At 48.0% G+C, this 20,090-nt stretch overlaps 1 protein-coding gene across 1 annotated transcript; it reads left to right on the top strand.

Moving 5' to 3' along the window:
* The first annotated feature begins 2,408 nt into the window (after positions 1-2,408).
* Positions 2,409-20,004, top strand: tnks1bp1 (tankyrase 1 binding protein 1). The gene is made up of 12 exons (XM_034533445.1): positions 2,409-2,613; positions 4,738-5,760; positions 7,044-8,435; positions 8,703-8,777; positions 8,847-9,516; positions 16,819-16,916; positions 17,376-17,454; positions 17,597-17,741; positions 17,858-17,994; positions 18,098-18,288; positions 18,368-18,457; positions 19,251-20,004. The coding sequence occupies exons 2-11, from the start codon at positions 4,748-4,750 to the stop codon at positions 18,441-18,443; spliced, it is 3,876 nt and encodes a 1,291-aa protein (XP_034389336.1). The 5' UTR covers positions 2,409-2,613; positions 4,738-4,747; the 3' UTR covers positions 18,444-18,457; positions 19,251-20,004.
* The last annotated feature ends 86 nt before the right edge of the window (positions 20,005-20,090 follow it).

Here is a 20,090-nt window from a genome sequence, read left to right as displayed (position 1 = left end):
CCCGGGACAACAAGGACCTGGGACAACATGGAACTGGGACAACAAGGACACGGAACAACAAGGAACTGGGACAACAAGCGGGACATAAGGGCCTGGGACAACAAGGACCCGGGACCACAAGGACCCGGGACAACAAGGACCTGGGACAACAAGGACCCGGAACAACAAGGACCCGGGACAACAAGGACCTGGGACAACAAGCGGGACATAAGGGCCTGGGACAACAAGGACCCGGGACAACAAGGGCCCGGGACAACAAGGACCTGGGACAACATGGAACTGGGACAACAAGGACCCGGGACAACAAGGAACTGGGACAACAAGCGGGACATAAGGGCCTGGGACAACAAGGACCCGGGACAACAAGGACCCGGGACAACAAGGACCTGGGACAACAAGCGGGACAACAAGGGCCTGGGACAACAAGGACCCGGGACAACAAGGAAATGGGACAACAAGCGGGACAACAAGGACCCGGGACAACACGAACCCGGGACAACAAGGACCCGGGACAACATGGAACTGGGACAACAAGGACCCGGAACAACAAGGGCCCGGGACAACAAGGGCCCGGGACAACAAGGGCCCGGGACAACAAGGGCCGGGGACAACAAGGGCCCGGGACAACAAGGGCCCGGGACAACAAGGAACTGGGACAACAAGCGGGACAACAAGGACCCGGGACAACAAGAACCCGGGACAACAAGGACCTGGGACAACAAGGACCCGGAACAACAAGGACCCGGGACAACAAGGACCCGGGACAACAAGGGCCCGGGACAACAAGGGCCCGGGACAACAAGGGCCAGGGACAACAAGGACCCGGGACAACAAGGACCTGGGACAACAAGGGCCCGGGACAACAAGGGCCGGGGACAACAAGGGCCCGGGACAACAAGGGCCCGGGACAACAAGGAACTGGGACAACAAGCGGGACAACAAGCGGGACAACAAGGACCCGGGACAACAAGGACCCGGGACTCATACCTTGCGCGCCCACCCGCAGTCCTAACACGTCCTCCGGCGTGATGTGTCCACTTCGTGTCTGCAGGTCTTCCTCTGGGACTTGAGCCTCTTCAGAACCCCTCCGCCGGGCTTGCTGCGCCCGCCACCGGGCACCTTCTCGGCTTTGGCTCCGCTCATCGTTCCCATCCTCCCGCTGATGGATTTTGGGTGAATAAGATGGCATCGCAGACGTCGAGTGTCGCGGTCAAGCGCTTGTTTTTGTGAGCACGTGCATACAGTTGCCTTGGCAACTCGTCGGGTAAGCCGGAGGAAGGTGTGGAGCGGTTCCTGAAAACGTCCACCAGGTGGTGCTGCACAGCTCTCCAAGCCAATCTGCACGTCCATGTGCCTAATAACACCAACCACTATACTAATAATAGGAATAACAATAATGATGGCAATAAATAAGGATATCCTCGAGTGTACAATAGTTTAAACCCACACACTATTATATTGTGACAGTGTTACGCCTGATGCATCAACATAACATGTAAGTAATAACAATGTATTGATATAGAACGGTTTACAATAGAAAAGGGCTTGACAGGAGCAGAACAACTCCATTAACACAATGTGACCATAAGGGGCAACACGTTACAATAAGACATTTTAATACTGCAGTTGGTTGACCTGTACTTTGACCTTATGGTTGCCTATGTTATAAGATGTTAAAGACACATCTAGGTAGGCCAACACACACACACACACACACACACACACACACACGCACACACACACGCACACACGCACACACACACGCGTACGCGCACACAGGTGAAGAAGTTTTATTTCTCAGATTTCAGATGACGTGTGTGTGACGTCTCGTAATGCACAGGCAACGCAAATGTCCCTCAGTGCCCAGGTGTTATGCAAATGAGGTTATGGGCACCCCCCCCCCCCCCCCCCCCTCCCCCCCGCAGGTAGCGCGCGCCATAACGCAGTCAGATGCGCATGCATTCAAGTCCTTTTGTGTGACGTACCTTTTCTTCTCAGTCAGGAGGACCTGTTCATCCGGTCCACTCAACTTCTTTCAAGCTGCAATGAATTCAGCGAGAACTTCTGGTCCGGATTTTCAATATAAAAGAGCACAATCCTAACACTCCACATTTACAGTTATGCTTTCATTTTAAATCATGCCGAGTCACTTCAACCTATTCATTACGTTGGTTTCATTAGTACCTAAGCATTACAGACAGGCCTATCTTTTCAATCTTGTAATTATAAATATGGTTTGAATTGATGAAAATGTAGATATGAAGGCAGAAGATGAGCACTTCATCTTGGGGCTTGTGCTAAACTCCTCCGACTCGACATAAACTAACATACAGTAACTGCTCCTGCTCGAGCGACTGCGCCGTGCTTTTATTTTGAAGGCCCTTTCCTGCCCAGTCGCGTCTCTGTGCGCGCGGCTTGACGCGCGAGCAGCGTGGCGCACGGAGGGCGTGTCCGCTGGGCGCGAGCCGCCCGACGTCCTGTTAGTGGGATGAGTTGTGAGGAGAAGAACCGCAACACGGGACAACAACGACAGAGCTTCTCTCGGGACTTCTTCCTGCTTCCTTCTTCCCTTGCTTCCTTCCCTCCACCCGCATGACTGCGTGAAGACGAAAGGTAAAGCGACTGTTCAAATAGGTGGAAAAGTTCACTTAGCTAGTTGACAGCAGGTGCACCATCTTTTCTCATGGCGTTGTAACGTGACCTCCTCAAGTTGACCTCTCCACCAGACTGACAGCCTGAGTTTCATCAAAGAATAAGTGTTGTTCCAGCTCTCTCGTTTCCTTTGTCCTTTGGCTGGTTCAACGACTGCCAGTTCATTGATGACGCGTGTATTAGTAACTTATTAACAGCCCGACACACACGCAGTAGTCGCATCGTGATTAATGTGCTACGAGGCGTTATTACACCGACATGTTGTCCTCCTGGACCTGGTGGAGGACCCGCGTCTCTCAGCGTCTCTCAGCGTAGCTCACAAGGAGTAAATAAAAGCAAAGTGAAGGGGACCCGGTGCACTGTGAGCCTCGGCCGGGGCAACGGGCCCTGGAGGCCGACGGAGATAAAGACACACAAACATGTGGCCCGATAAGCAACAGAAACGATCGATCAACTGCAGCTTCATGTGCCACACACTGTTTGTTTCTCAGGAATTCAGCTGTAAAAAACGAGGGAAGCAGGAACCAAACAGCTTAAAAGATTCCAATGGGACACAGTCATGCACATCCAGGGGTGCTGATCATATACACATTAAAACAAGATCATTAGAAAACATAAAACATGCACAAATTCCCAAGTGCACAGGCTGTTTGTCTTGAATCAATACACTAGATCCAGACCAGATGGAGATCGATTGGCTGTGCAGGGCGTGGAGTTACCGGTTTGTAGAAGTACAGGTCAAACCAGATGACGTGCAATGCTTTTGGTATTTGTGAAACACAATTGGAAACATGACTGTTATCTTTTTTTCACACGCTGTGTCTTGCTCACGTGACCTTGGTGCTCACAGAGGAGCGGGTTCCTGAGTGTGGCTGGTTTCGGGAGGTCTGCTTCTTCAGGCCGTATTCATGTGTGTGACGATGACTCATCAGGCCTTCCTCAGGCTCCGACACCATGGCGCCTGTTTTGATTCTTATGCGGTGTAATAACAATTTATATTTTATTTTTTTACAGCCTATGAATTTATTTTCCAATGGTTCCGTTGAACAATGTTTTGTGTCAGACATTATCAACTTGTGTTGAAGAGATCTGAGCAGGGTCTCCTGATCACATGACAACAGCTGTTGAGGAAGCTCTCCAAGATCCACAACAGAAGGCCCTTTTATCAGTCAGATATGACAAAGACTAGTGGGAGATGCAATCTTGAAAAGGTTGAGTATTGACATGTGATTTGTGGAGGTTGTGTTAAATAAGTCAAATAAAAACGTTCTCTTGCGAGTGCAATCACGTTTATTTCAAGGTGAATGGCTCTTGTTATGCTTGGCTATTGGCCAGAGTTATTCTTTCATTTCAGATGAATCTGTTTGTGATCTGATGCATGCAACAGATCTAAAGTGTGTTCATGTCCACACTAGAGACTTTTAATATCACTTGTTTTTAAATTTGTGTGTTAGTGCATGAAGGATTCTCTCTGCTCTGCAGAGTGGATCGTGTTGTGTTCAGGGTCCTTGCAGGGAGGAGGGCTTTCCACGTCTCTTCCATAGTGTCCAAAAGACGACGAGAGAAGAGTACATGTCTTGACCTGTTTGTGTCATCAACTCATACTCATGCACTTTGTGCACATCAGTAGCAGAGTGGTGAATGAGTAACGTAGCTCTCAATATCAAGATTGTGGAGAGATTTATGTCCCGTGTCGAGATAAGAGTGCAAACCAGGCCACCTCAAAATGTGAATATTAAGATTAGACGTTCCACCTACAATACCAGATCAGAATAAAGAGCATGTGCAGTTCTCCAGGTTCTCAGTTACCCTCCATTATCTCGCCGCGCAGGTTTTGAGGTATTTCCTGCACGCTATTACAATGACAGTACAATAGATGCAAATATAATTTAGTTAGTGTTACAGACTTGAACAGGACCAGCAACATGTCCACACTGGTCTGCTCGGTGTGATTGTGGAGGTAATGTGGACTCATTCAGTCATCTTTGTAAAAACATGGCTGTGTCTGAAACAGAGACAACCTTTCTTCAATGTGAATGTGTAGTTTCGCTGCATGTAAACACCTCCTCTCCTCCACTCTTTCAGCGACCCAGTTATGGAGAGCTCCACGGAGGTGTCCCAGACTGGAACCTCGAACCCCAAGCCGGTCCTGGCCCCCAAACCCCGACTCACTCCCAAGCCCTTCTCTCTGCAGAAGAGTACCGGTATTCGCTCCATCGCAGCCCCGAAGAAGTCCGCCGTTACCTCGAAGACAACGACGCAGCAGACGGAAAGATCCAAGGACACAAGTGTCCCCAAACCGACTGTGACCACCCCCGCTCAGAAACCCCCTCAACAAACCAGCCCCTCAGATTCCAAACCCAGCCCTGGAAGTGTGCTCACCAAATATCTGCCAAAAGCAACCGGGGAAAGCAAAGCAAGTCCACATGGAGAGGACACTCTGGATTCTGGTGTCGGAAAATCTGATCCAGTCACGCAGACCGCTCCACCCGAGGAGACGCCCAAGTCCGAGCCAATTCAGAGAGATGATGTCATCCAAGCAAACCACAAAGCGTCTAACGATACTGTAAACTCAGCTCAGATAGACAGAAAAAAAAAAGAAGACGAGACTTGGCCTTCTGTCGTCCAAAGTCTCACAGGACCAGGAAGTGATGTTTCTCCTGCAGACAACCCGGCGAGCCGATGGGGCGGCAGCAGGAAGCGTCTGTCCATGGAGCTGACCTCAAGGTTTGAGTCAGCTGGCCTGTCTCTGCCCCCCCAGCCAGCCGGGACCGTCTCTACAACCAGCGGCATCGACGTTGCAGACGAACCGGAGTCTTCTGATCCAGAGCCGAGCTGCACAGCATCAGAGCCGCCAGTCACAGAGGGCGATGCAAGTGCACAGAAGGAGGGGTACGGCGGAGGAGGCAGCATAAAACGCAGGATCAGCCTCCTGTTGGACTCGTCATCGAGGCCGGAGCCCGTGACCAAGAGAGACGAGCCGGACATGATGAACGGCCCCGTAAAGGGCGTAAAGGAGAGAATCAAAAAGTGGGCCGCGGAAACAAGCCTGCAGGGTCTGAACACTGAGAAGCAGCCTCGGGCTGCACCCCGGAACCGTTCCAAGAGGTGAGTGAGAATTTTGTGTGTCTGATGTGTGCATGGCGACAGTTTGAGGCTTGAGCTAAATAAACGTTCTCTTGCGAGTGCAATCACGTTTATTTCAAGGTGAATGGCTCTTGTTATGCTTGGCTATTGGCCAGAGTTATTCTTTCATTTCAGATGAATCTGTTTGTGATCTGATGCATGCAACAGATCTAAAGTGTGTTCATGCCCACACTAGAGACTTTTAATATCACTTGTTTTTAAATTTGTGTGTTAGTGCATGAAGGATTCTCTCTGCTCTGCAGAGTGGATCGTGTTGTGTTCAGGGTCCTTGCAGGGAGGAGGGCTTTCCACGTCTCTTCCATAGTGTCCAAAAGACGACGAGAGAAGAGTACATGTCTTGACCTGTTTGTGTCATCAACTCATACTCATGCACTTTGTGCACATCAGTAGCAGAGTGGTGAATGAGTAACGTAGCTCTCAATATCAAGATTGTGGAGAGATTTATGTCCCGTGTCGAGATAAGAGTGCAAACCAGGCCACCTCAAAATGTGAATATTAAGATTAGACGTTCCACCTACAATACCAGATCAGAATAAAGAGCATGTGCAGTTCTCCAGGTTCTCAGTTACCCTCCATTATCTCGCCGCGCAGGTTTTGAGGTATTTCCTGCACGCTATTACAATGACAGTACAATAGATGCAAATATAATTTAGTTAGTGTTACAGACTTGAACAGGACCAGCAACATGTCCACACTGGTCTGAAGAGAGATTTCACTCTCAAGAGCTGGAACGTCTTTATCCCAAATTAATAGTTTTCATGAAAACTGTCATATTAAAAATGTAAACATTCAGTACTCTGAGCTCCACAAATGAAATGCAGCACTGTTGTGGTGATTTAAATCTTAGAGATTAATTTATCAAAAACTAGAAAATAAAGCAAACTAATCTGAATGGCGAGATAAAACTATAGGTGAGTGAAATATTTCTTAGCTTAACATAAAGACTGGAAACAGGGGGAACATCAGCATGTAACTCCCATTGGAACTTCCACTCGTCTTTACGTAGATTAAACAAACTAAAATATACAACATGTTAATGACTGAGTTTAAAGGTGCTGGTGGGCAGAACTTTGGACAGAGCCAGACCCCAGTTTCAGGCTTTATGCTAAGCTATGCTAACCAGCTTCTGGCTGTATCTGTGTATTGAGCAAACGGTATCAAACAACATGTAAAATGTGCTTGGAGCTCTGCATCGATTTGAAGCAGGATCATTAAACCTTGAACTGCTGGTCTGTCTTCCACAGCTTTGAGTCAGCAGCAGGGAAAACTCCCAAAACGCCGCCCGTTGAACCTCCTGAAGCAGGGTCCTTGTCCAGCCGGGCAGTGGACTCCTCAGTGGACTCCTCAGAGGAACGACCCCCGGAGACCCCGATGGAGGCGTCTGAAGACGCTCCAGCTGAAGTCCAGTCATCGGAAAGCTCAAAATGTATGCAGGACCAATCCACAGAGGGGGGTGTCCAACGACGCAGCTCACCTGAAACCCTCGATGCCTCTGATGAGGGAGAAGCTTCCGCGAGGGGAGGAGCTCCAGGCGCTCCAACGAGGGACAACGCCAAGCGGCGCTCTGTTCGCTTCGGCGTGGTGGAGAGAGACGACGGCGGGCCGCCAATCCTCCTGGGCTCAGCGACCGATTCCAGCGAAGAAGAGGCTTCTGAGGATGAAGCTGAGGAGGAGATCCCTGTTTCGGTGCCGGTCTACAAAAGAGCAGGGGGTCTTCTTCAGAAGAAGAAGGACAATGATGAGGAGACGGAAGAAGAGGAACGACCGAAACATTTAGAATTTGAAAGAAGACGGAGAGCTGAGGAGCATGAACAGCCACGACTCAAGCAGGAAGAGGAGCGGAAACGAAAAGAAGGAGAAGAAAGGGAGAAAGAAAGGGCAAGGCAGAGGGAGGAGGAGGAGAGGGAGAGACAGAAGACGGAGGAATGGAAGAGAGGAAGGTTGAAAGAAGAGGAGAGGAAACAGGAAAGGCTTATCGAAGAGGAGATGGAGAGGAGAGAGGAGAGACAACAGGAGGAGGAAAGAGAGAGGGCAAAGCAGAAAGAGGAGAGACTTAAACAAGACCAGGAGGAGCGGGGAAAAGAGAGATTGAAGGAGGGAAGAGAAAAACAGAAGCCGAGAGAGGAGGAAATGAATGAGGAGAAACAAAGAGAGGAGGAGTGGGAAAAAGAGTGGGTGAACAAGACAGAGAGACTGAGAGGGGGAGAAGAGAAGGGAAGAGACTTGATGAGGCAAAGACAGACAGAGGAGGACAGACAGAAAGAGGAGAGACTGAGAAAGGAGAGAGAAAGTCTGAGGCTGAGCGATGAGGAGGAGGAGGAGGAGGAGGAGGAGGAGAGATTGATTGACAACCACAAGGATTACAGAATGGAGGGAAAACTGAGACAGAAGGAAATTAACAAAAAGAAGCAGAGAGAAGAAGAGTGGGAAAAAGAGTGGGTGAAAGAGACAGAGAGGGTAATAGAAGAGGAAGAAGAGAAGGAAAGCGAGAAAGAGTTGGAGTTGGTGAGGCAGAGAAAGACAGAGGAGGACAGAGAGAGGGCGAGACAGAAAGAGGAGAGACTCAGACAAGAGGAGAGGGAGGAAGAGAGATTAAGAGAGGAGGCGAAAGAAAGAGAAAGGGAAGACGAAAGGAGGTTGAAAGGACAGCAAGAGAAAGAAGAAGAGATGGAGAGAATGAGGCAGAGAAAGACAGAGGAGGACAGAGAGAGGGCGAGACAGAAAGAGGAGAGACTCAGACAAGAGGAGAGGGAGGAAGAGAGATTAAGGGAGGAGGCGAAAGAAAGAGAAAGGGAAGAGAAAATGAGGCTGAAAGGACAGCAAGAGAAAGAAGAAGAGATGGAGAGAATGAGGCAAAGAAAGACAGAGGAGGACAGAGAGAGGGCGAGACAGAAAGAGGAGAGACTCAGACAAGAGGAGAGGGAGGAAGAGAGATTAAGAGAGGAGGCGAAAGAAAGAGAAAGGGAAGAGGAAAGGAGGCTGAAAGGACAGCAAGAGAAAGAAGAAGAGATGGAGAGAATGAGGGGAATAGAGAGAGAGAGACTGAGAGAGGAGGAAAAAAAGGAAGAGGAAAGGAGGCTGAAAGAACGGCAAGAGAAAGAAGAAGAGATGGAGAGAATGAAGGGAATAGAGAGAGAGAGACTGAGAGAGGAGGAAGGAAGGGAAGAGGAAAGGAAGAGGCAGACCGAGAAAGAAAGAGTGGAAGAGTTGGAGAGGAGAATAAGACAGGAAATGGATGGAAAGCGAGAACAAGAACTGGAGGAGAAGAGAGAAAGGGAGGAAGAGGAGGCAGCGCTCCTCTACGATGACTTCTCCGTCCCTCCGGCTCTGGTCAACGTGGACTTTGACGACTTCTCGGTCAAACCGATGAGGTGGGGCTCGCAGCCGAAAGGAGGAAGAGCGCTCGCCCACAGCTGGTCGGAGGAAGAGGAGGAGGAGGAGGAGGAGGAGGAGGAGGAGGAGGAGGAGGAGGAGGAGGAAGCTCAGGCTTCACTGAACGTCAGAGCGCCACAGCAGGTGGCAAGACCAGACCGCCCAGAGCCCACGTCAGCCCGGGAAAGTCCCCAGGAAGAAGAGGAGGAGGAGGAGGAGGAGGAGGAGGAGGAGGAACAGTTCGTCTCCATGGAGGTGGAGGAGGAGGAAGGGGAAAAGGAGACACAGAGGGAGGAAGCGGAGGAGATACATGAGGATGAAGTGGATAAAGAAGACGAGCAGGAGGTAAATACAAAATACAGCTTTATTTTTATTTACAGAGTTTAAATGAAGTTGATTTACACGCAAAAGATCTCAATCAGAAAAACATCTGATCAATGAAACACTAAAACACATCAGACGTTAACCCATTCTTACTACAAGGATGCTTCATGTTTCAGAGGGTGAGGTTTAAAGAGTGGGAGGAGTGTACAAGTAAATGTGGTTATTTTCCTGCTGATTCATATCAGCACACACCTTCACCTGCACCGGCTTCACCCTGTTCCAGTCACCACTCAAGAACGTGTGTGTGTGTGTGTGTGTGTAGGCGTGACTTTGAGTAAGCATGGCCTGAAGAATGCACCCATGTGTCACGAGGAGGAGCATCTGCAGCAGTTATATGAGCTAATTACTATAAATACTAAATACCAAGCGTGTCGGAGAGTTGATTTACGAGCTGATAAAAAACAACATATTTCACTGCAGACGAAGTGTTGGTGGTGAGAAGGTGTGTCAGACTGTATGTGAACTCCATGTCAAGTCGTGCATGTCGGTTATGACATCTTAATACATCTTAACAGGAAGTGAGGTCACGACTTCCTGTGCATTTTGGCTCTCGCAATAGTCGACTAGCGGCTTTCTTTTTGCTTTTTAACCATAACCCTAACCCTTATTTTTATAAGTCAAAGTGTGTCTATATGAAGGAGGGATGCTTTACATGGGCCTCCTGGATGGCATATTTACAGTCAGATGTTACCAACACAAGGATGTGTACTTATGTTTGCTGTGATACACAAACACAAGCCTCTATCATCACTATATGGATCCACTGTATAGGAATTAGTATTCAGAGGAGGCAGAAGTTCACTCAATGCGTCCATAAATATTAAGTTATTATGATTTAAAAGCTTCTGGGTCTGAATGTAATGACAGTGATGATGTACCAAGAGACAATAGAGATATGTTATCTATTCCTTTAACAGCTCTTAGTATTAGATCATGGTAAAGCAGCAATATGAGGAAGTACTTTGATTTGTTATGTGTTCAAAAGTATATCTAGACATTTTTTAAATATGCTTATTCTCTGTCCTGCTGAGAGTTAGAATATAAAATTGACACCACACTCGGGCCTGTGTGATGAATATTAGCCTGGCTCTGGGAACAGAGAGTAACACGTACTTCATAAAAATGTGTAAAAATACTGCAATACTACTTCTAGGCCTACTTTGATGAGGGGTCTCAACATTCGGCCAATTTGGGAAGTTGTTAATGCTGTTTTCATGAGAGGAGTCCACTTCATACTTCTGAATAGCAACATTAATAACTCAGGTGTTCATTTGGAGGTTGATCATTTTAAGTGTGGAAGAATCGGACCACTTTTCTCTGACAAATTAGTCAAAACGTGACATCCTACGAAAGGAAATGGAACATTAGAAATCTGAAAAAGACATTTTGAGATGAAACCAGGCAGCAAACAGCTCAAGGTGAACGGGTCAGGGCGTGGCGGCGAAGGAACAGCTACATCGGCTCACCGCCTGTTTGAACATGCAACATTTTTGCAGACTTCATAAAAACAGAGGCCAGAACTGTGTGTGTGTGTGTGTGTGTGTGTGTGTGTGTGTGTGTGTGTGTGTGTGTGTGATATTATGTTTCTGTTTGCTTTGTGTGCTTCAGCAAACAGAAACCAACTCACAGGACCAGTGAGCTACTGGGAGGAGGCATTGTGCCCACGTAGCCACCCTGTTGAACCTGGTTCTGCCACTAGGGAGCACTGCTGCTCTCACAAGTAGCCCTTCCTGTTTCTGCAGCACATATACCAACACGTGTATCTCCTGTAGAACATTAACCCTAAACATTGTTGAATAAAATAGGTTGAATATTTTTTTATACAGCAGGAAAACCTCCACATCAAAGACACTGTTGTGTGGAAGAGAAGGGCTTTTATTTTGACGGGACAGAATAAGGAAAGTCTTTACTGGGCAAACACAAGCTGTGCAGCCAACTACGTACCCTCATTCAGGTTAATGACAGACAGACAGACAGCTCGCAGACAGACTGACATACAGAGAGACAGACAGACTGAGAGACATACAGACAGACAGCTCGCAGACAGACTGACAGACAGAGAGACAGACAGACTGAGAGACATACAGACAGACAGACAGCTTGCACACAGAGAGACAGACAAACTGACAGACAGACAGAGACATACAGACAGACTGACAGACTGACCGACCAACAGACAGACAGACAGAGAGACATACAGACATGCAGACAGACCGACCAACAGACAGACTGACAGACAGACAGAGAGACATACAGACGGACAGACAGACTGACTGACAGACAGAGAGACATACAGACAGACTGACAGACAGACTGACTGACTGACTGACTGACAGACAGACAGACAGACAGAGAGACATACAGACAGACGGACAGACAGACCGACAGACATACAGACAGACAGACGGACTGACTGACATACAGACAGACCAGACGGACAGACATACAGACAGACAGACAGAGAGACATACAGACGGACAGACAGACTGACTGACAGACAGAGAGACATACAGACAGACTGACAGACAGACTGACTGACTGACTGACTGACAGACAGACAGACAGACAGACAGAGAGACATACAGACAGAGAGACATACAGACAGACGGACAGACAGACCGACAGACATACAGACAGACAGACGGACTGACTGACATACAGACAGACCAGACGGACAGACATACAGACAGACAGACAGAGAGACATACAGACAGACAGACTGACTGACAGACAGACAGAGACATACAGACCGACAGACAGACTGACTGACTGCCATACAGACAGAGAGACAGACTGACTGACTGACAGACAGACAGAGAGACATACAGACAGGCAGACAGACCGACCGACAGACAGACAGACAGACAGACAGAGAGACATACAGACGGACAGACTGACAGACCGAAAGACAGACAGAGAGACATACAGACAGGCAGACAGACCGACCGACAGACTGACTGACTGACAGACAGAGAGACATACAGACATACTGACAGACTGACAGACCGACAGACAGACAGACTGACAGACCGACAGACAGAGAGACATACAGATGGACAGACAGACAGACTGACAGACAGACAGACAGACCGACCGACCGACAGACAGAGAGACATACAGACAGACAGACCGAAAGACAGACAGAAGAGAGACATACAGATGGACAGACAGACTGACTGACAGACAGAGACATACAGACATACAGACAGACTGACCGACAGACAGACAGACCGACCGACAGAGAGACATACAGACAGACAGACTGAAAGACAGACAGACAGAGAGACATACAGACAGACAGACCGACTGACAGACAGACAGACAGACAGACAGACAGACTGACAGACCGACAGACAGAGAGACATACAGATGGACAGACAGACAGACAAACAGACTGACAGATAGAGAGACATACAGACATACTGACAGACAGACAGACAGACAGACAGACTGACAGACCGACAGACAGAGAGACATACAGATGGACAGACAGACAGACAGACTGACTGACTGACTGACAGACAGAGAGACTGACCGACCGACCGACAGACAGACAGACAGAGAGACATACAGACAGACAGACTGACTGACTGGCTGACAGACAGACAGACAGAAAGACAGACTATCATAGAGAGAAGTGGTTGCTATGTGGTTGTCATGTCCTCTTTTGGGTCTGGTCAGCAGGGCAGCGGGTCAGAATACCCATACATGGTGCCCCTCTTCCTCTGTCTACTCAGTCTCTCCACCCCGTTTTGAGAGAGCCCGTCAGCCCCCCTCACACACACTAACACACACACACGCACGCACACGCTCACACACACACACACGCACACACACACACATTTTATGAGCTCCTCTTAATCAAGTGCAGTGAAGAAAAGGACCGGCTTCAGTTAAAACCCATGAACGGATGACAGCAAGGGACAGAGACATTAGGAGAGGGAGAAAATAAGGGGAGGCGATGAGACGGGTAAAGATGGGGGTGGGGAAACACATCCCGGTAGTAACCATACACACTCAAAGGAGGATGGGCTAAACCCCCGGACAAGAAGGTTCACATGTCCATTCTCATCTAGCGCTCCAACTGCCTCTCAATTTCCCAAAAGTCTTCCTGTTTCCTGCTTACTGCTCTCACAAAGACGTGACTCACCTGCATCATTTACCTGCGGGGGAGGGGGGGTGGGGTGGGGGGGAGCAGAGGAGGGAGGTGCAGAAAGGCCTGCCACACCTTCCGTCTACTCGGGATTTGCCCCATCCGAGCACAGTCCTCGGCATTGTTTTGGCGCTCGGTGAAATCAATCGAGTGAGTGGGGGGCGGGGGAGGGGGTCTACCTCTCTTACCTGGCTTTGGGGGGGTGGAGTGCCATTTCCCACGCTGCTTTCCCTTTTTTTTTTTCTGAATGGAAAATGGAGTTGTGGGGACGTAGAAGCAACCCGGCTTGACTGTGCCATCAAAGGAGGGAGAGGAGGTGCACATGAGGAGAGGTCATCTTTGTGCAGGACGAACAGCCTCTTTGCTATTTTCTTTCTCCTGCCAGAGGATGTCATGTCTTTAGTTGTTCAATGGATCCTCATTAGATGATGGGGAACGTCTTTGTTCGGGCGGTCACATCCGTCACAGCGAGCGCTGCTGTGGAATAGTGTTGTCACAGTGCACAGGAAGTGTGACCTGAACCATGAAGATGTGGAGACAGAGGATGGACCACGCTCCAAGGGAAAATGGACGACACTTTTCACCAAATACAATGTGTGCTCTTTCTTCTGCGTATTGAAAATGAAGGCTGAAAGGTAGATCACAGAGCTTTCTACCTCCCATCTGAACACCAGTTCCTCCGGTGACCCGCTTCCCATGATGCACCTGTTGCCCAGACCAGCAGCCGCGTGAGCGTTTCTACCATGCAGTACTTTGGAGGGAAGCTGTCGGGCTTGGTGGGCGGCATGCGGCGCTCTTGGCAGGGGGCTCTGGAGCTGGTGTGGGGCGACGCCGAGGAGAAGCAGGCGGAGGAAGAGGAGTGCCAAGAAGAGGAAGAGGAAGACGGAGACGGGGGAGGAAGGTTTCAGAGAGCCATGTCACCGCTTCGTAGCTTCGCCCGACGTAGCAGGAGGTCCCTGCGCCGCTTCTCAGTCAGAAGGGGGCAGAGTCTCCAGAGGAGAGCCGCGGCACCCTGTTCCGTAAGAGCTGACGTAGTTCACCAGCAGTGAAGGCTCTGACATGTTCTCGTTGCGTTGCGTCGAAATAATTAAATTGACAAATGACGACACGAATGGCCTTTAAAGGTTCCTTGACAGAAAGTGCAATGATAAACAAACAGAGCAGCTTTTAGGGCAAATCATCCAAGATATAGATCCACGGGTGGAGCTAATTTGCACAGTTTGCACCAAAGCTCCACGTCTCCCAATAGTCTAATAATTGCCCTTCCATGCGTTGCCCTTCCAACAGATAACCACGGAGGCCCTCGTGAAGCAGAGGACCATCACAGTGTTGAGACGAGGGTCATCATGTGTGTCACGTCGTTCAAGCTGATTATGTTTAGTCCTGTGGCTGTTTTAAAGCCATCTTTACCTCTATATGTCATTACATTAAAGCCCAGTACATTTGATATGATAGATTAACCATTGCATTGGATTATAATTATGTTTGACTTCCATCAAACTGATTATATTTTGACATTGTAATATAATAATATAATTCAGGACTATTCTTTGGAAGTATGAACACTAAACCCTACTACATTTTTATTTATGTTGTATTATTATTATTATTATTATTATTATATTCTGTCAATAGGTGGCAAGATGAAGCAGAAGTATTATAACAAACTTAATAATGAAAAAGCCTTCAATGCCATCTGCAATACAGGATTTTTTTTTTTAGACATTTAGATGCTGAAATCTGTCTCCGTAGTTTTGTAGTGTTTACTGTGGCTGTGTGTTTGTGTGTGTGTGTGTGTGTGTGTGTGTGTGTGCGTGTGTGCGTGCGTGTGTGTGATAGGCGAGAACAACCTGCAGGCTATATCCACCTTTATTGTGATGATCCATCACTTTCCTTTATTACAGGGGATGTGTTGTTGACTGTGGTCTATTATTTTGTACAACAGTCTCGGTTATTGTGTCTTCTGATGTTATCTTCTCCACGACTCCACATTCCATCAGCCTTGACCAACATGTGTAATAAAGCCCACTCCTCTGCCCTGCAGACCGGTTCCTCTTAGAGTTCTTCATGGTTCCTAATGTCTGCACTAGGAGGTTGTTGTTGTTGTTGTTGTTGTTGTGGATAATTTTACAATACATGTCCAATAAGGAACACCTGCATCGGTTTCCATAACTGCAGATGTAGATGAAAGCTGCTCCACTAGTGACAGACCCACAGGTAGCAGCAGACAGAGCCCTCTTCATGCTATTAGTGACGAGCTGGAGGAACCCGATGGAGCATCTAGCTGCTTAAGAGCTCCAGTATTCCCTCACAGTCGATGAGCCGGAGGGACGGAGAACAATGGACTTTAATTGTCTGGGTGTCCCACTGAGATGCACGCTGGTGGCCTTCTGTAGGAAACGTTCATGAGCAAAGAACACAAGGAGCTTTTGGAATAATATGAACCCAAGTCACATGATGTGCTGGAAAATGATGTAATTTAACCACTTCTGTTATAAAGGTGTGACAGATTCCAGGTGAATGCATGTTGGGGGGGGGGGGGACTTTCTAAACACAGTCTGTGCTTACAGGAGAGGCCTCTTCACTCTCACTGTGATGCTGCCAGATAACAGGCATTGTGCAAATGGCGTGCGGTCACGACTTGACTCCTGCAGGAGGAGGAGGTGTGTGTGAGGTCATCGGCGGAGGGCGGTGGTGTTTACAGAGCGGTGTTCTGTTTACAGGTGGCACCGTCAGGCGGCGCAGTGGTGGGATGTGCCCCTGTGACAGAATGTGAAGCGAGCTTCAAGGAATGTGTGTGTGTGTGTGTGGTGTTTATGGGGGACAGCCCAGCCTCTGTGACCGGCTCATTAAAAGAAGCATGCTTGGCTGGTCCTCAGTCCCTCTGTCCTCGGTCCCTCTGTCCTCAGTCCCTCTGTCCTTACTCTCTGCCTCATGTGAAGTTCTATTGTACCGATTTACAGAACAACACGTCATCTGATTGTGTGTGATAAAGCAGAGAGAGAGAGAGAGAGACTGTACTGGTAGTTATGGCCTTCTCTGGTTCTGATATGTTCATGATATGTTTTCTGGTTGATTTCCCAGTTTAATTCCATGTCTTTCTGTCTCAGGCTCACAGTTACAGCACAAATGTCGAGGACACTGACGCTTTGATAGATGAGCCAGACGAGCACAACGGGGCTCGAGAACAGACATCTGAAATGGACAGGTAGGACACCACACAAACACACACACACACACACACACACACACACACACTCCTTCATCGACCCTAATGGGAGGCAGACAGGTCTGGACAGGTTCAAGTCTCTTTCCTTGTGTCTTGTGCAAAAGGTGCGGCTTGACTTTGAGTTTATTTTATTCAGACTGAGTTCACCTGCCAACAACATCTGTAACAATCTGACATCTTGAGTTTCACAGTGTGATCAGCATAGTGCAACCCATAATAACTTTTATTGAGCATGACTAGACACACAATTAGCAATTTCTGTTTTTATAATATAAATACAAATCCTGTGACAGCCCAACAAGCTGGACACTAACATGTGATGTCAGCACAGAGCGCTGCCCCCTTGTGGATGACAGAGCACAACACAGGAGCTCAGAAAGTGAACTAGAATTCAACGTCATTCTGTGCTATGATTTTAAAGAGCCTCTTTCTCATCAGTCCACAGCTCATCCCTGACCGGCTTCCTGGACTCTCTGAAGACGTTCCCAGTGAGCCGGAGAACGCTCCGTTCCCTGAGGTTGGTGACTCGAACACGACACCACAAACATTAACATGTGGTTTGGTTGTTCATTTGCAAACCTCCCCGGTCCGTGAACACCCTCCGGTGCATGCCGTGTGTTCTCCTCTTTGCTAGATGCTGTGTGTTTGCCTCCCCACAGAGCTCCACTCATCTCCTCGACACCAGCGCCCAGAGATCCAAGGCGGATCTGGGGAAGAGGAGAAATCGAACGCGTCCGTCACGCTCGCTACGTGGCGGTTTGGCTTTGATGGAAAGCTCGGACTGGAGGATCTGTGACTCCACAGGTTACTGCTGCATCCATAGTGTCCTCTGAACCAGCAGTGGATCCATCAGACTGGCTCCAGGCTAGAAGCAGTCTGGATTCACTGCATGTTCTGAGCCTTTGTGTCCATGTTTTTAGATGGAAAGGAGGCATCTTCTAAGCTAAGAGATACAGACTCCGAGGAGGAGCAGCCAAAACCGAAGATCGTCTGTTCTCCTCCCGCCGCCTCTCAGAGAGTCCCCATGTTTCCTGGTTTGAGCCCTGCAGCCCTAATCGTAAGTGTGAGGAGTTTGAGGAGAGCTTAACGTCTGTTCCCCATAACACAAGATTCATAACATGGTGGGCGGCATTTCAGTGTCCTTGACTTTTCTCCCCGAGGCTCAAATAAAAAGGAAAACCAGTGGAGTAGGAACCGGCCAAGGAGACAAGGCAGAAGAAGATAAGAGAAGAGGAGAGAGGATGAGTCAGAAAGAGGAAGCAGCACAACTGCCCCGCTCTCCTCGCTCCACCGCTCATCTGGCTGGTGCGGCTCGAGTGTTGCCCCCCTTAGCCGGCAAGGATGGAGGAGGGTGAGAAAAAGAGCACACTTCCCAAAATATATCAAAATCAATGATTTCAAGTGCTTTAATGGTGACGTTCCTCGCTCAGGGTCGTCTCCTCTCCCGCCTGGCTGAAGGAACTGAAGTCCAAGAAGCGCCTCAGTCAGTACGACACCGAGACTTGAGCCGGACAGATGAGGTGATCACTGGTTATGTTCTTCCTTCTGTCATAAAGTATTTAAAAAGAAAGTTTGTTTAAAAGAAAGAGCGGGTTCTGCTTTTTATTTGGGGGAGTCTTGTTTACATTGTAGAGTCCTTTTTGAATGTATCATTATAAATCCTCTTTCTTTCTTTTTTCTCACTTTACCAACATGCCACGATGTGGGCACACGATGTATGAATGAAAAGCATCTTCTGAGCAACATTATTCTGATACCGGTATTAATAACAAGCACATTAGAGCATACATTGCTTGTAATGTGTTGAGCGTTATATTGGACTTAAAGAGATCAGCCATAGAAGAGCGTAGACATTTTGACATGTTTGGCATTTGGCTCATTCCCTGAAATACTGTGGGAGGGAAGGCATTATTCAAAAGGACTAAAGTGCTTGTGAGTCATAATGCAAGACGGCTGAACAGGTGTGAAGGGTTTCAACTTTCCGGCACTGCTGTCATGTGTCTGTAGAAAACAGGAAGTGGCCATATTTCTGGAAGGCTTTTCCCTGAATTGCCCAGTGGGTGAAGACATCCTCAGATTACTTTCTGCTCAATTGCTGCTTTGCATTAATATTTTTGTTCTTACCTTCACGTACATCAGTGACTGAAGAGTACGTGTTGATGTCACAGGGTTATGGATTTGAGCACCACTTTGGCAAATGAATGTTTTGCTAGGAGTGGAGAGTCCTTACAGATAAACCCAATGTTACGAAATATATTACATAAGGTGATTTTGGAAACTTCTCCCTGAACTTTTCTCTCTTGTTCCCTGAAGGAGACTCAGTCCATCTCAGCTGCTGACAGACGCCTCGCCACGACGGCTCCATGTTCATCTTGTGCCTTAATTTGGACCTTTCCTCCATAAGCAGGAGGATGTATACATAGAGGCCATCGAGAACTGTTCTGGCATATAAAGGAAAGACTTTGATGTGGCTCATGTCAATCCATGTTGTATCTCCTGCTGTCCAGAGGCTCAGTTGAGGGGGAGGACACCAGCGTAATGCAGACAAAGCCATGGCAATGTGTCCGTCATATAGCAGGAGATCTACCTTCACACACATGTACATACAATACTGACTATAAATAATGGATTGCACCGTGTGTATTTTAGTTTAAATTGTACAAAATGCCTTTTACATCATCTTTCCAATCGCAGATTGTCTCAAGTAAACTTTAAAGCACTTTAAAAAATACATAACAAATTACCGTCCATAAGCAATAGAATAATCACGCACCTAGCTGTGGTCACATGGTCAAGGGAACATGGTTATGTGGTCACATGGTCATGTGTTATGGACCGTGAATGACGGTCTTCTCTTTCCAGGTCCACAAAACTTAAAGATGCACTTCCTGTTTTTTATGAAAACGCCCAGAATCAGGAAGTGTGTTTTGTGAAATCTTTTAACCCAGAAATCTGCTCCAGATGTCGTATGTGCCTTTTTATTGTTGCTGTAATCATTTAAGATCAACATGCTGTATAATAAGAGGAAATTGAGGGAATTTTATTAAACCTTTTCTATGAAATGCAATGGCGTGTATGTTTTTGATGGGACGCTCGCACATTGTGGTCAGTTTTAAGGAAATATTTAATATTTACGACGCAGCCTCATTCACA

This window comes from Cyclopterus lumpus, chromosome 5 (assembly GCF_009769545.1).
Source record: "Cyclopterus lumpus isolate fCycLum1 chromosome 5, fCycLum1.pri, whole genome shotgun sequence".
In the NCBI taxonomy this organism is placed as follows: Eukaryota; Metazoa; Chordata; class Actinopteri; order Perciformes; family Cyclopteridae; genus Cyclopterus; species Cyclopterus lumpus.
This window is presented reverse-complemented; position numbering and strand designations above follow the sequence as displayed.